This window comes from Chionomys nivalis, chromosome 11 (genome assembly GCF_950005125.1).
Source record: "Chionomys nivalis chromosome 11, mChiNiv1.1, whole genome shotgun sequence".
Lineage (NCBI taxonomy): Eukaryota > Metazoa > Chordata > Mammalia > Rodentia > Cricetidae > Chionomys > Chionomys nivalis.
In genome coordinates, this window is record NC_080096.1 from 38678880 (window position 1) to 38695104 (window position 16225).

Consider the following 16225-nt stretch of genomic DNA (forward strand, 5'->3'; position numbering starts at 1 on the left):
ACCGGCACATCCTGTGCCCAAAGCCCAGACCTCGGTGTGGAATGCAGTGGCTGCTTAGAGGAGGGGTCTGCTGTTCTGCCATCTGTCAGTGTATAGGTTTCAAGTAACTTGTTCCATGCTGCATTTTTTTTTTTTTTTTTTTTTTTTTGGTTTTTCGAGACAGGGTTTCTTTGTAGCTTTGGAGCCTGTCCTGGAACTCCCTTTGTAGACCAGGCTGGCCTCGAACTCACAGAGATCCGCCTGCCTCTGCCTCCCGAGTGCTGGGATTAAAGGCGTGCGCCACCACATGCTGCTTTTATCAGCTGTAAAGACTGATCTGTCTCCCCACACCCCTTGTTTTTTACTTCAGTTCTTCAGGATCTGCCTCGGTCTTGACACACAGCAGCTCTGGAAATAGCCTAAAGCGCCCAGACACCACAGAATCACTGAATTCCTCCATGTCCAATGGCACAAGCGATGCTGGTAAGGGGCCTGAAACCTTTCTTTTCTTAGAAATCTTCGTAATACTGGTAGGGCACCACCAGCCAATCTAACACCGGCCTATAAGACAGCCTGTTCTGTTGCAGATCTTTTTGATTCCCATGACGACAGAGATGATGAAGGGGAGGCGGGATCAGTGGAGGAGCACAAGAGCGTTATCATGCACCTCTTATCACAAGTCAGGCTCGGAATGGACCTTACCAAGGTAGTAACCAAATCTGTCCTTCCATCCAAGTCTTCCAGGTGACACAGGGTACACATGGGTGGATGACCACAAAATGAACATAGCGATCCCACGTGTGTTTTCTTGTCTCCTCTTTCATGTGTATGTAGACGGCTAAACAAAGCACGGCTGTGGGCGAGGGAAATGCCAGTGCTCAGACAGCAGTGTGCGCTGCGTGGACTAAGAACTGAGACTGATTTGCCCTAAATGAGAAATCCTTGCCACCCTCACAATATTTAGATTCTGAACCATATTTAGATTCATGCCCTCTGGCATGAAAATACTTACTGAAAATTAAAATGTTGGAGTCTGACAGGACCCATATAATTTCCTTGCTAGTACATGTCACACTCTGGGTTTGTGCTTCTGTCTACTGTAACTGTGGGTGAAGGAGTGGTTGTCCCCACATCTTTGTCTTCTTCTGTGTCACTTCTGTCTTATTACAGCATTACTGTCCTTTAAGAAGCAACTTGATGCATTGCTTCTTAGCTCTGCCTCTTCCTCGTGCCCAGAGCATTTTTCCCTCAGCTGGACCCCAGGGCACTTAATCTTAATCTTGTGTGTTGTTTGTTATATTCCGACTAAGATTTAAGTGCTAGTGCATCACACTGAGGGATAGCAGAGATCTGTGCAGAAGAAGCACATGGAATTGTTGAGACCCCTCTGGGGTTCTACATCTGGTGGGCGGGGCCCTGGGTGTTCTGAACCAGAGCATCTTGGGAAAGGGTTTAGTAAAGCACAACTGAGGACCTGTGGTGGGTGTCATGGGATGGATGTCATCCTGCTATGCAGAAATCTGTTTCTCGTGGAATTCGGTCCTCAGGAGTCAAATGTGTGTTTTACAGGTAGTTCTTCCAACGTTTATTCTTGAGAGAAGATCTCTTTTAGAAATGTATGCAGATTTTTTCGCCCATCCGGACCTGTTTGTGAGGTACTTGGCTGAGCACAGCAGTTTGTAATCTTTACAGATTACAGATACTACTTCCTGGTAGCATTCTGTCCAGGTGGCCCAGCAGGCCCTCTGTATTCTTTCAAGCATTTGGGGTAGAAGTTGAATCTTTTGAGGGCCTGCTGCTTAGGTCTTGTAGTGGAGTGGGGGGAAGCCATCAAGTCAGTCACCTCGGAAGCTTCTTTAAAGCCAGCTAGCTAACAGGTGGGCAGATGGAGTTTAAAAAGTCAAGACTATGAACTTTCTTGAAATTCATTTAATTTTCTTAGCAAACCTTTCTAACGTCCCTGTCATTTGGTAGGTACTTTGTTACAACCTGAAGCAAGGGAAAGCTGGAAAGTGCAATTATTGCCTGAATCATAAGCTGTAATGTAAAGCCTGTGGTGTGCACTGTATGCACAGGGATTGGCAAAGGCTCATTGCCTTTTGCTAGTAGCAGGCAAACTTTCTTAGCAGGAAATATTCTAGTCCATATTCAGTAACTGCATCCCTTGTTGTGGAGGAATCGTGGCTTCCTGAAGCCATATGCACATCACTTGAGGTTTCACAGTCGATGGACACACTAGTTAACCAGAGAGGGGCGAGGAGAGGGAGAAGGAACAGAAAGCGAGATTTAAGAGAATCGTGTTACCAGGTCTCAAAGTGCAAGTATTTAAAAAAAATCGATGGTAGTGTTCAGTAAATTTAATATATAATTGACAGATGATACCTATTTGTATTGCTTTCAGGGGAATCAGATGCCTAACCACAGTAGCAGGGATATGTATGAGAGAGAAAGACAGACAGACACCGGGCCTGGTTTGGACTTTTGAAAGTTCTAAGCCCACCCCCAGTGACATACCTTCTCCAGCAAGGACACACCTTCTAATCCTTCCACACAGCTGATGACTGGGGACTAAACATTCAAACATTTGAGCCTATGGTGGAGGGGGGCATTCTCATTCAAACCACCACACCATGTAAACACTGAACACAGCAAAGTCTTATGGCTTTATTAGCATCAAAGGAGCAAAGAAGATAAATATTCTGTAGTCCCAGCATTCAGGAGGTAGAGGCAGGAGCATTGCTGTATGCTAGAGACCAGTTAGCATACATAGTAAGCACTTGGACTAAAGAGTGAGATCCTATCTTAAACAAATCCAGAGACAAGATAGGGACAGTTGTAATGATGAAAGAATGAATTTATCAAGGAAAAAATAAAAAGATATATACACACACAACTTCAAGATATATGCAGCAGGCCTACCATAGCCCAGTAGTGAGGTGACCTAGCAAGTGTGAAGTCCTCACACGATCACCAGTACCACCCCCAATACCAAACAAAACAAGAAAAACCACAAAGAGAAATAAGCCAGCCATTTCCTCTAGAGTCGACTGGAGAGTCATCCCAAGAAATCGTAAGGGCAGAAGAGATGCTCAGTGGTTGAGAGTTCTGGCTGCTCTTCCAAGGATCCCAGGTTTGGTTCTCAGAACCCAGACATCTGCAGCTGACAGTCATCTGTAGCTCCAGTTCCTGGGGATCTAACACCCTCTTCTGTTCCCACAGGCACCAGGCATGCATGTGGTGCCTGTACATACATGCAAGCAAAGTGCCAGTACACATAAAATACAAAATAATAAAATTTAAAAAAGAAAATCAGTAATCTCACAGAATATCTGAATCAATTAAAAACAATTATAATCACATAATGGCTTTTTGACCATAAAAGAATTAAGCGAGCTGGATGTGGTGGCGTAAGCCACCTGTAATCTCAGCTCTTAAAAGGACTAGGTAGGAGAATCAACTCAAAGTCAAGGCCAGTATGGCCACAGACTAAGACCCTCTTTCATAAACCAAGCCATGTTTAAATTAGTGGTTGGTGGTTTGGAATATAGGAGTCTCTCCAGCAGGGCAGCAGCACCCTGGCATAAAGTCCTAGAATAAGCAAAGCAAGATTTGGCTCCCAAAACTAGCAGCAGTATTTGCCCCTGGAGGGCATGAAGTGTGCAGAGGGAGCTGGGGACTCTAGGAATGAGGGAAGTTCTAACTGGGTGATGACTGACTAAATGGATATAAACATTTGCTGGAGTTTTCTAGCCAAACAGTAAGTAAACGAATTAGTCGTATATGTTGTACCTTGGTGTCCAATGGGGATTAGCGTCCACAGTACATGTGGCCCACCGTAGACCAACCATGCTGAATGCTACACCAGTGTTCATCCTGCCTAAAGGTAGAACATCACATTTGTCATTGTCTTTTCCAGCATTAGTGACCAGAAGGATCCCAGGGATCGAATGGTTCAGGTTGTGAAATGGTACCTCTCGGCTTTCCATGCCGGAAGGAGAGGATCAGTAGCCAAAAAGCCGTACAATCCTATCTTAGGCGAGATCTTTCAGTGCCATTGGACACTGCCGAACGATGCTGAAGAGAGCGCAGTGAGTTCTCCATCTCTCTCTCTCTCTGCATGTGTATGAGAGTGTGTGTGTGTGTGCATGTGTGTATGTGTGTGTATTTCTGTGAATGTGGTTGAGTGTGTGCCATAGACACCTGTGTGCTCAGAGTCCAGCTCCAAGAGGCAGCTCTCTCTGTGTGGGTCTGGGGACAGACCTGGCAGCAGACACCCTGTCTGGCTGAGCCTTCTGGTGGCCCTGTGTTATGGTTTTCAGTTATTTCACACTGGGTAAAATGATTTAAGATTCCCTTTATCAGGATCAAATAATGGTGAAAGCAATGATCTCAGATGCTCACTATTCAAAGGGCGTTGTTGATGAGCGTTTCTGTAAGAAGAGGGGTGAAAAGAGTAGCATGGGCTGAGGATGGGCATCGAGTCAAATCACGACAACCTTGTACACCATGATGCTAAGTTTGTGACTATTGGGGTCTTGGTCTTGCTTTGAGAAAAGATCATTATAATGATTTTATGAAAACTAAATTTGGAACCACAATGCTTAACGAGGCAGTATTCTAGAAAAAAAACAGCTGGTTCCAGCTGCATGTGCAAGGTGGAATTGATGCGTGGAGAGCTGACTCAGGAACAGAGATGTTAGAGAGGCGTCCTTGCACCCAGGCGAATCGAGACTGTTGGACTTGGAAATGGAACTTTCAGAGTGAGATTTGAGTGTGTGTTCTCTAGAGAACTCTGGAGAAAAGAGATTTTAGTGTCCTTGATGGTCTGGATGAAGTTATACAAGAGTACAGCCAGCTAGAGAAGAGTAGGTAGCCTAGAGCTGAGCCCAGGGCCCTGATATTTATGCGTTTGTTTATTTGATGAGGGAGACATGGTGGATGTGAGAGCAGAAGACAACTTTGTAGATTCTCTCCATTTTACATGAGTACTAGAGGTGGAACTCGGGTCTCCAGGCTTTCATGGCACGTGATGAGCCATCTCACTGGCCCAGGGCTCTATTTAGAGTTACTTTGCAGACAGAGACCAACAACCAAGAACGCAGGCCATGTAAAAGGTCTTAGTCTGTAGTGCCTGGCCCATAATAATCTTGTGGAAAATGAGACTCCTGCATCTATTTCCAGGAGCCACATTAATGTGTAGTTCTTACTAAAGAAAGAGGCAGAGCATACTAGTTCTTGTTCATTCACAGGGATGGCTGTTCAGGCCTGGCTTCATAGCCCGCCTCATGTTAGGCACATGAAGCCTTCAGAATTTTAGTCTTGTCGGGGAAACTACAGATCCTAACTGACAGTGCAGTTTAGTGCCATAATGGAAATGTGTGTGGCCAGGAGGGACCGGAGATGCTGCTTACTAGATTCTACATAACATTTTTAAATTGATGTTACGATTCTTTCCAGGAGCTTGTTTCAGAAGGGCCGGTACCCTGGGTTTCTAAGAACAGTGTAACGTTTGTGGCTGAACAAGTTTCCCATCATCCACCCAGTAAGTTACAGGTTTTTCCTACAGCCTTCAGTCTTAAACTGTCCTAAAGCCAGTCATCCAGTGCACGACAGCCAGGTCAAGTGACTTGTCACTTGAGTGCTGTCCTTCCCGTTAGCTGAACTGGAAACTGTAGTCTCAAAGACTTAGCATCACTGACTGAGTGTGTACAAAATGAAGGGGTTTGGGAAGTAACACGCAGTGCTTTTAAGTCACCTTACCCATGGCAACTTGGAGACGTTTGTCATTTCTGCACGATGTGTTCCAGACATGGTGCGGAGAATAAATAGCCTCAGTATCTTTGTTCAGTGTAGTATTAAGAGTGGAAATATTGAACTGGGCGTGATGGCACTTGTCTTTAATCCCAGGATTCAGGAGATAGAGGTAGGTGGATCTCTGTAAGTTTGAGGCCAGCCTGGGACAGCCAGGGCTTTAATTAAAGAAACCCTGTCTCAAGAAACAAAAAAGAGTAGAAATATTGAAGGGGCCCAGATCAGGGAGGGAGAGCATGAGCAAAGACTTGCTGACCAGAACAGATTGCCCTTTAGATTGCAAACCTTAGGGATTGGCCGTGACCCTATGTTTGGGGTGGAGGGAGCGCTGCCCACTGGCTCTGAGTGTACTTGCTCTGGGGAAAGCATGACCCGAGGTTCTTCTCTGTGAGGAAAAAGGCTTTTCTGTGGGGCCAGTTTGGAGAAGTGACTACTTAACACTCATGGGAAACATTTTCTTTTTCAGTTTCAGCCTTTTACGCTGAGTGTTTTAACAAGAAGATACAATTCAATGCTCATATCTGGACTAAATCAAAATTCCTTGGGATGTCAATTGGGGTACACAACATAGGTCAGGGTAAGTGTGTGGTAGTGTGGATTCTAGCATTTTTCTTAAGGAAAAATGGCCTCTGAAAGTAAGGCTGGGTGTCATAATTTACATGTAAATGAATCTGGAGAAGAGAGCAGGGATGGGTGTGTCCCTCAGCACCCCTGAAGTGAATGGGCTGTGGCTGCTGCCCTAGCAGAGCTGTTGTTCTTCCACAGGCTGTGTCTCTTGTCTGGAGCACGACGAACACTACATCCTCACCTTCCCCAATGGCTATGGAAGGCAAGTAGACCGTGCTTCTCGTCAGCCGCAGCTGTGCTGTCCTTAAGCCACGCCCTCCTTTCTCTCCGAACCGCCAGTCTTACCTGAGAACCTTTGATTTTGTAGGTCTATCCTGACAGTGCCCTGGGTGGAATTAGGAGGAGAATGCAATATTAACTGCTCCAAAACGGGTTACAGTGCAAATATCGTCTTCCACACTAAACCTTTCTATGGGGGCAAGAAGCACAGAATTACTGCAGAGATTTTGTAGGTATTTTTTCTGCCTCAGTGTTCCACTTTTCTGAAGTACTTTACTCTCTTGAAACTCTGTTAGGAACTAACCATCAACTGACTTTGTAAGCCTGTTTCCATCTTAAAACAACCTCATGTCAGAAGAGACCTACACCCTGGGCCCAGAGCGGTCGGGGGTGGCGGGTGGGCTCTCCTCCCTGCGGACTTGTACACAGGGGATCCGGTGCCAAGCTCCCTGTGCCATAGAGTCCAACCTTCTTGCCAGGCTGGACCATGAAAACAGGCTGTGCGGCCTCAGGAAAGACCTGCAAGCCTGCACTTGTTTTCTGTCCCTTTGTTAGGGGAAACAGGAAACAGCACGCCTTGGTATCCGGCATGATTTTTTTTTTCAATAGTTAGGAGCTGGGAGGCAGCTGTGTTTCTGAGTAAGAGTTTGTAGATCAGACATTGCCTGCAAAAGGAGGCTGTCCTGTTGTGCCCTGAAAACAGCATCCTGACCAGCTGCTTAATCAGTTTCCCAAGAGGATTTAATTTGAATGTCAGAATCAGCTGTCACCCCCGCCCCCAAAGTAGGATGGAACCCTGGACGGAAAAGTTTACTACTGATAGAGAAGTGGGCAGGCTGAGTGGCACCATCGACAGTCACTCTGCGGCCTCCAGAAGGAAGACATGGTTAGGTCTGTTTGGAGCATCCCTGAGCTTTGATGTAATTTATAGAAGACGACAGATGGGTTCTCTCCTGCTGTGTGTGTGCAGTCCATTGCTACATCCACACACCCTCTGAAGGCCGCTGTCCTGAGTAAGGAAGAACGGGACAGACAGCTTCTCACTGTGAAAGGGGTTTGCAGCTGCTGTCCCTTGTTCTTCTGACCACTTTCTTGAGTAGAACCACTTTCTTGAGACTAATATAAACTACTTGGGGAAACTTGAGACTAATGTAAATTGGTTTGTTTGTTTGTTTTAGTTCTCCAAATGATAAGAAGTCTTTCTGCTCAATTGAAGGGGAATGGAATGGTATCATGTATGCAAAATATGCAACAGGGGTAAGAATTGTGTTTTGCTCTTTGTCTAAGCTGCATTGTATGTAGCCTGCCCTTTGTGTATGTAGTTTCCTTCATCTCTTCTGGGCCCTTCCCTCCTTACTCTCCTACAGTGCAGGTAACAGAATGGTCTTTACTTTCTTCTGGTCTTAAAACAAGAAGCAACACTTGGCTGTAGCTCGAATTCCTTTTTTTTTTTTTTTTTTTTTTTTTTTTTTTTTTTAGAGACAGGGTTTTTCTATGGTTTTGGAGCCTGTCCTGGAACTAGCTCTTGTAGACCAGGCTGGTCTCGAACTCACAGAGATCCGCCTGCCTCTGCCTCCCGAGTGCTGGGATTAAAGGCATGTGCCACCACCGCCTGGCTTGTAGCTTGAATTCTAATTTCTCTTAATAAGAAAACACAGAGGGCTGGAGAGATGGCTCAGTGGTTAAGAGCATTGCCTGCTCTTCCAAAGGTCCTGAGTTCAATTCCCAGCAACCACATGGTGGCTTACAACCATCTGTAATGAGGTCTGGTGCCCTCTTCTGGCCTGTAGACATACACACAGACAGAATATTGTATACATAATAAATAAATAAATATTAAAAAAAAAAAAGAAAACACAGAGTCAGGGGGCTGGAGAGATGGCTCAGCGGTTAAGAGCACTGACTGCTCTTCCAGAGGTCCTGAGTTCAATTCCCAGCAACCACATGGTGGCTCACAACCATCTGAAATGAGATCTGATGCCCTCTTCTGGCCTGCAGGCAAACAAACAAGACAGAATATTGTATAATAAATAAATAAGTAAATAAATAAGTAAATAAATAAAAAACACAGAGTCAGATATGGGGTAAATGCTGAAAGATCAGAGAAGTAATGAGACAGCGACTAGAGAGACTTTTTACCTCTACTGAATGCCTTGCCTGAGAATGCTCTGAGTTCCTGTCTCTTCCCCAACCATATCACTCCTGTCTCCACCTCCCTAGTGTTGGGATTAGAGGCATGTGATCCCAAGTGCTGAGATCAAAGATGTGAGCTCTGTTTCTCTTTTAGACTGATTGAGTCCCACAGAGATCCATCTGCCTCTGTCTCCTGAGTGCTGGAATTAAAGGTGTGTGCCACCACTGCCTGGCCTCTATGGCTAACTAGTGGCTAGCTCCACACTCTGATCTTCAGGCAAGCTTTATTTGTTAAAGTACAAACAAAATAATATCACCACACTTGGCAGTCACCTGGTAAATGTTCTGTCTCTTGTCAAAAGGTTGGTAAGATGAAATGTGCTTAGTTAGGGTTATTATTGGTATGATAAAACACTGTGACTAAAAGCAGCTTGGGGAGGAAGTGGTTTATTTCACTCGGTTTCATGTAACAGTTCATCATTTGAGGAAGTGTGTATAGAAACTCAAGCAGGAGAGGCAGGTGGATCTCTGTGAGTTCGAGGCCAGCCTGGTCTACAAAGGGAGTTCCAGGACAGGCTCCAAAGTTACAGAGAAACCCTGTCTCAAAAAACCAAAAAAAGAGCCGGGCGGTGGTGGCGCACGCCTTTAATCCCAGCACTCGGGAGGCAGAGGCAGGCGGATCTCTGTGAGTTCGAGACCAGCCTGGTCTACAAGAGCTAGTTCCAGGACAGGCTCCAAAACCACAGAGAAACCCTGTCTCAAAAAACCAAAAAAAAAAAAAAAAAAGAAAGAAAAAAAGAAAAACCAAAAAAAAAAAAAGAGAGAGAGAGAGAGAGAAACTCAAGCAGGGCAGGAGTTGATGCAGAGGCCAGGGAGGGGGGTGCTGCTTACTGGCTTGATCATCATGGCTTGCTCAGCCTGCTTTCTTAAGAGAACCCAGAACCAACCAGAACAGGGATGATACCATCCGTAACGGGCTGGACCCTCCCACATCAGTGACTAAGAACATGATCTAGGGCTTGCCTACAGCCCAGTCTTAGGGAGGCAGTTTTTCAGTTGGGGCTCCCTTCTCTCAGATGACTCTAACCTGTGTCAAGCTGATATAAAATTAGTCAGTACAAAGTGCTAAACTAATTTGTGTTTTATACACTCAGGTTTATGATGAAATTCACTGATGGCTTTGCATCAGATAAATAGGATAGTCCACCATTAAGGAACTTGGGTTTTATGTATTCTCATTGTTTCTCCTAAGTCAGGTATATAGATGAGCAGGGAGCGCTGTGAACTGGAGTCTAGAGAGGATTTGAGCCTGTCTTCAGAGAGCCTGCCTGACATGAAGGGATTACTTGATAGAGGTGGTATAGCTCCAAGAGATAGCTCTAGCGTGCACACAGAATGTGCCTGCTGATTGGAGCTTCTAAGCTTAAGAATTATTGGATTTAGGTTGCATCTGAAACACTCACTGTGCTGAGCTCTCTGGGATCTGGGAAGTTGATTCTGTAGTAACACCGAGTGATAACACACCATTCTACCTCTCGTTATCTAGGAAAATACCATCTTTGTAGATACCAAGAAGTTGCCTATAATCAAGAAAAAAGTGAGGAAATTGGAAGATCAGAACGAGTATGAGTCCCGCTGGTAAGGAGCCATAACTAGAGCAGCTGCCATGGTGCTTCCTGCTTGCCTAGGCTCGGGTCCAGATGGGTCTGGGAGACAGAGCATTGAAAAACAGTGCAGACTGAGCTCAGTGTCTGGGCCCTTTGTCAGTTCCCACATTTAAGAGCTTTGTAGGATCTCTGTGAGTTCGAGACCAGCCTGGTCTACAAGAGCTAGTTCCAGGACAGGCTCCAAAACCACAGAGAAACCCTGTCTCGAAAAACCCAAAAAAAAAAAAAAAAAAAAAAAAAAAAAGCTTTGTAACTACAGCTAAGTTTGCTGAGTTCTCTCTGCCTCTTTCCCTACAGTTGAAATAGCAACATAAAGAAGCCACTTCTTATGCCCTGAAGTCCCTGCAGTTGACCTCTTGACCCTTCTCCTTTCAGTTTATAGTAAAGACACTCAAGCCCGAGAAATAAACTGACTACCTAGAGTTGTAGAGGCAGAAGCAGACTCCCCCAAGTCTTAGCTCCTGCTGCTGTCAACAAAGGAAGTAGGGACAGGCAGCTTGACACACGGTCGGACAAGTAGCAGAGGGCTCTTTACTGCTATGGTACCGTTAGCAGCTTAAAGAGGTCTAGTCTGTACTGCGGCGCTCAGCAGCTGTCAGGTGGCTGTAGGTTTACATTCTCGAGCTCACAGGCTCCTTCCATCTCTTTAGCCTTTGGAAGGATGTCACTTTCAATTTAAAAATCAGAGACATTGATGCAGCAACCGAAGCAAAGCACAGACTTGAAGAAAGACAAAGAGCAGAAGCCCGAGAAAGGAAGGAGAAGGAAATTCAGTGGGAGACGAGGGTAAGTTCTGATCCTGCTTCCTCTGCAGCTTCGAGCAGTAACTTGTTTATTTCTGTGACTACTGAAGAGGTAAACCCAAGAGTTCCCCTGGTCCCTGCCTGACACGCATTTCAACAGGTGGAATGGGCATGGCATGCAGTACAGCGTGCACTGTCTGAGTCCTGGAATGGGCATGACATGCAACACAGCGTGCACTATCTAACCGAGTCCTCTCTTCCTTCTGTAGCTCTTCCATGAAGATGGAGAGTGCTGGGTTTATGACGAACCGTTACTGAAGCGTCTTGGTGCTGTGAAACATTAGGCTGGCGACTCAGTTCACACCTGGTGACCAGGACAGTAGGCATAATTAAGCAACAATCGATCTTCCTTCAGGAGAACCTGTCACTTCCTTTCTTATTGCAGTGGTTCCTATCTCAGGGATACTGGACTTGACGACACAGATGAACAATTAAAGTGGAAAACGCTTCCCTTTCTCCTCTGTGCAGTTACAATTCTGACTTCAGTCCTGAGAAAAACTTCAGGCTTTGAAACAAGATGTCTCTTCCTTTTCCAGATCCCATGCTTTGAAAAGCATTTACAGAGAGACCCCGGTCTTAGTGTCCTGTCCTCTAATTCTGCTGTTCAGGCATAAAATCTTTGTCTCCTAGTTCATATAATCTTGGGTTCTAGATATGACACACAGATACACCTGAGTTTATCCACAAGCCCACCACCTGTAGACACTGTTTCCGCAGAGCCCTTTTAGAACATCAGAGCAATGTATGAACGTCAAGTATTAGGAAATTTCATGGTTCACCTATAACCTTTATTTTAGAATTGAACTATTAGATTGTATCTAAACTTGGATTAGTCCAATTATCTGCAGTGCTTCTTAAGGCTTCATAAAATAATTTTCCAACCTTTTTAAAAATATGTTTCTTTCATTGTTTATATGACTAACCTTGGAAACCAATTTGGCAACCTGGGACTGAGGCAGAGCTTCTCCCAGGACTCCAGCCCTGCTCCTCTGTAGCACAGGGAGCTCAGCCTGAAACACCTTCCTGCCTTCCAGGACTCGAGGAGCACACCATTTCCACCTCCCCCACCCCAAAAAAGCCACGGGAGATGGCTTGATCTGAAGGGAAATACAGAACTATGTTTATTTTAAAAATACATTAAAAAACAAAACAGGGCAGTTTGGTGCTATAACAAATTAATTACATGTAGGCACACAAGAACTGGGTTCTCCTCCTCCGAGGACACAGGCAAGCTGCTGACGTAAATGTCTGGGTCACACTTGGCTACTAGCTCATTGCCATCCAGTGCAGTAACCCTGGGTTAGTCTTGCAGAGGAGAGAAAAGTAAATCAAATCCTAGGTTGCCATCGCAAAATCCAATGAAGCCCTAAGGCAGTAGTGTAACTCCATACAATTCACACACGGCTTTAAATACACGCTGCTTCAGGCCAGTGAGACTGCCGTTTATTTGACTATTTTGTGGTAGGGGAAGAGGCTGAGCGTTGATGTGAAGGCCCTGATATCAGTAATGGGGATGGTAGAATCTGCCAGGAGAGGAGAGGGTAGCAGGTAGGTCAGCTGCATCCCTTCACGAGAATTGGAGTCCTCACCAAAAGGGGTGCTATCTTCTTCCAGTTCATACTTCCCATATCCAACAACCTGGAAGAGGCCAAAGACTTGGGTGAGAAGTTTGCCAGCTAGGTGTCTGGAAGCAGCCGAAGACTAGGGTGAAAAATTTGCCAGCGAGGTGCCAGCAACTCCGAATGGTTGAGTGTACTCACGTGGACACTGAGCATTTTACTTCCAGGTCCTCTGTGAGCCTTGAACCAGCTGACCAGGTCTGACTTTGAGAAAGACTTCAGTGCTTCAATCTTGCAGAGAGGACAGGAAAGAAACAGGTGTCCTTGGTTGTCCTTGGCAGACCTCTGTCCCCACTCCTCAGCACCTTAAGTTTATCTTGCGGAACTTGCTCAGTCTGCCCCCACCCTTCCACGAAAGGACAGAGATCCTCAGGGACCGTCTTTGCACTTGCTAACAGCTGTCTACATCAGCAGAGGACTGCAGCTCGTGTCTCACAGGCCCTTCACACTCAGCAACTGTGAAGGCTCACAGAATGGGGTACAGTGCTTATCAGTCACCTGGATGAGAGGACCAAAGCTCTTTTGTGATGGTTTCACTAATTCCAGCTAGAAGTTGCCAAAAGACCTTTAGAACTCCATGTTCATAAAAATATAAACTCTATATATTCTTTAGTAGAAACCCATAAATTACCCTCATCGAGTCTCATAATAAACCTCCAAGTGGAGCTTCTCTGGCTGAATTGGTCCATGAACAGAGGTAAAGATTTGCATCTTACAGAGAAATTACAGGGACTCTTAACAACTAAAGACTTAAGAGAAAGACAACCAGGCCCCGTGGCCTAGGTTCCTCCTCATCTGCGATTTGAACCCGAGACTCAATGTCCTCAGGGCTGCCCTAATCTGAGAACTCGTTACCTCATGGGCAAGGCGGTCAAAGAGATACTGCTGAGTCACCACTTCGTTCCAGTTCCTGTCCACCTCCTCCCCAAGGTGGGTGTCCTCACACTCCTTCAGCTTGATTAGAGCTGTGACCTGTCAGCCACAACATCACACCCGTTCAGACGTGCCAGCGTGGCATGCGTGCACGCTGGGTTTTAAAGGGACATTGTATTGGGATGTGAACAGACCGAGAACAGTCACCTGAGTGTTGAATGCATCTTCAGTGAGGTTCTCAATCTTCTCCTCGAAGCTGGAAAGAAATTCTTCTATCTTCTTGTCAACAGTTTCGGAGCTGAAAGAATTTGAATAGAAGCCAAAGTAATTCAGGTTCACTTGCATAAAGGCTAAATGTTTTTCACCCTAAGCCAGGAGAGCAAAGAAAATGAGACCATCCTGTTCCTCTCCAGCCTCATTTCCTAGTGCTCACACACTGACAGCTGGAACTGCCATGGCCTTACACCTCAGGTTGAGTGTGTGTGTGGCTGGGGTGGGTTAGGATTTGTGTGTGTGGATGTTTTGCTCACTTGTGTACCTGTACCCACAGAGGTCAGAAGAGCACATTAGGTTCCCCGAAATTGGAGTTAGAGACAGTTGTGAACCACCATTCGAGTGATGTCAGAGCTTGATGAGAGCTGTGACCTGTCAGCAGTGACATCTCTAGCAAGAGCGCAAGTGCTCCTGACAGCAGAGCCATCTGCTGGGTTTGCAGTTTAAGACAATCATGCAGCCCTGGCCTTGACTACAAGATGATGTTATGCTATGCCTGCTTTATGTGGTACTGGGAATCAAACCCAGGGCCAGGGCTTTGTGCATTCAGTGATGACCACATCATCAGTCCAACATCCATTTTCTCTCTGAAAACAAGCATATCGGTAAGTCCTGCAGAGTGGCCTGTAGGGTTTGAGCCACACCCTATGCACCCGTAAAGCTCTGATTAGTCCTAGATGGGCTGTCCATTATCCACCCCATCCCTTCCAACTAAAAGCAAACCATGCATAGCCACAGCTGTACATAGCACAGATGTTCAGGGATGCACCTGTGGAGCCCCACCCTACCCCCACATCTGGAAAACCAGGAGTGTACCCATTTACTCTCTTACTTGTATTTGGTTGCCTGAGTCCCAACCGTTACAGAGAATCCTAGAATCCCAGATGTGTTCCTACATGTTGGGTAGACGTGGTACCTAAAGCCAGACAAAGAAGTTAGAGGAGTTCATGTGGTCACCTGGTTCCTGTCCAGAGAGGCAATGAAATGAACATGGGGTGAAGGTACCCACCCCGATGCTGAACTGGGTACAAGCTCACTTTTCTGGCTTATCCAGATGCCCGAACAAACTGAAAACCCCATCACGGTCCAACATAGGAACTGCAGAAATACTGACATGTAGGTACTATAGTGTAAGGTATGGGAGGGCCAAAGCAGACTGGCAAGCTCTGCAAGGGAGTTCCAGGCTCTCAGTGCTTTTGCCAGCAGACTCACCCAAGGGTCTGCTTGGTTCGAAGGAAGTCAAAGCAGGGCTCTTCCATGTGCATCTGTAATTCAACATGCTTTCCATCAGCTACTTCTCCCCTAAGATGTGGTGACCTCCAAAACCCTCCATACAGTTGTAAATGGTCCAGGCCCCTGACTGTTCATATCGGATGAGAATAAATGACCACCTGACCTTCCATTTACAAGTTTCTGACTAGCACAGGTCCACATCCCTTAGGCATGAAGGTTGGCCTCATGGTAAGTAGACCAGGAACTCCTGAACACCACTTCATGAACTTACCACAAGCAGCTCCATAAGAGTGTATTCTCTTAGACTCCTGGTACCTGACTGAAGGGAAAACTTGATCAGAGAAGCAATGACTTAACGATTACAAGCAAGGGTTTAATGATCTTGGCAACTACTTTCCTGGGTTTCACTCCTTAGCTTCTTGTCCCAACACTCCTATTTACTGTGCCTTCCCACTAGCCTGAGAACCTAAGAACAGAAATAGTGCTAGAACACCTGTATTGTTGGCACTGGTGCCGACTTCCAGGTAAACATGGGTGAAGCCAACGATACTAAGCCTGACAGGTCCTGCCTGCAAGGCTCGGGATACACTGTAAAATCGAGTACGTAGTTGAAAGCCCTAAGGAGGACAGCAGGCAATGTGGAGTGATTGGAGGATCTGAATCTGTTTCTCAAAATGCATGAAAACTGAAAAGTAGCTTCTGCAGTCAAACCAAGAACTGTGGAAGTACCCGAGAAGTCTGGAGAGTAGCAAACTAACTCAGAAAACAAGGATGCTGTTCATACGGTCTCTTGCAGATTCCTTGCACAGACTCATTCCTTATCTTTCCTGTTTCACCAGAGGAAGAGGATGGAGTCTGATTAACAAGCACCAAGAAGTTCTGTTCCCTTTAAGGGGGCTATCCCATGACCACTCGTGTGTTCTGTGAGAAAGGAAAGTTTCCTAATGAAGCAGCTAGTATGAGATGGCCAGGGCATCAGAAGGGGAAT

The 16225-nt window shown here is 45.8% G+C and overlaps 2 protein-coding genes across 9 annotated transcripts in view; one reads left to right on the forward strand and one right to left on the reverse strand.

The window, feature by feature from the left end:
* Positions 1–12190, forward strand: part of Osbpl9 (oxysterol binding protein like 9) — a 139489-nt gene extending 127299 nt beyond the window's left edge. For all 7 annotated transcript variants that reach the window (XM_057783508.1, XM_057783511.1, XM_057783506.1 and 4 more), the window contains 12 exons: positions 350–462; positions 567–685; positions 1549–1634; positions 3896–4067; positions 5437–5521; positions 6257–6367; positions 6556–6619; positions 6725–6865; positions 7815–7893; positions 10316–10407; positions 11087–11222; positions 11449–12190. In XM_057783508.1, the coding sequence (XP_057639491.1) occupies positions 350–462; positions 567–685; positions 1549–1634; positions 3896–4067; positions 5437–5521; positions 6257–6367; positions 6556–6619; positions 6725–6865; positions 7815–7893; positions 10316–10407; positions 11087–11222; positions 11449–11523 (1273 nt within the window). In that variant the 3' untranslated portion in view covers positions 11524–12190. The remainder of the gene's footprint in view (positions 1–349; positions 463–566; positions 686–1548; positions 1635–3895; positions 4068–5436; positions 5522–6256; positions 6368–6555; positions 6620–6724; positions 6866–7814; positions 7894–10315; positions 10408–11086; positions 11223–11448) is intronic.
* A 147-nt stretch (positions 12191–12337) lies between these two features.
* The window catches only part of Nrdc (nardilysin convertase), a 70716-nt gene continuing 66828 nt past the window's right edge, over positions 12338–16225 (reverse strand). For both annotated transcript variants that reach the window (XM_057783504.1, XM_057783503.1), the window contains 7 exons: positions 15509–15556; positions 15217–15269; positions 14837–14920; positions 13939–14029; positions 13714–13830; positions 13000–13089; positions 12338–12877 (listed from right to left, as the gene is read on the reverse strand). In XM_057783504.1, the coding sequence (XP_057639487.1) occupies positions 12683–12877; positions 13000–13089; positions 13714–13830; positions 13939–14029; positions 14837–14920; positions 15217–15269; positions 15509–15556 (678 nt within the window). In that variant the 3' untranslated portion in view covers positions 12338–12682. The remainder of the gene's footprint in view (positions 12878–12999; positions 13090–13713; positions 13831–13938; positions 14030–14836; positions 14921–15216; positions 15270–15508; positions 15557–16225) is intronic.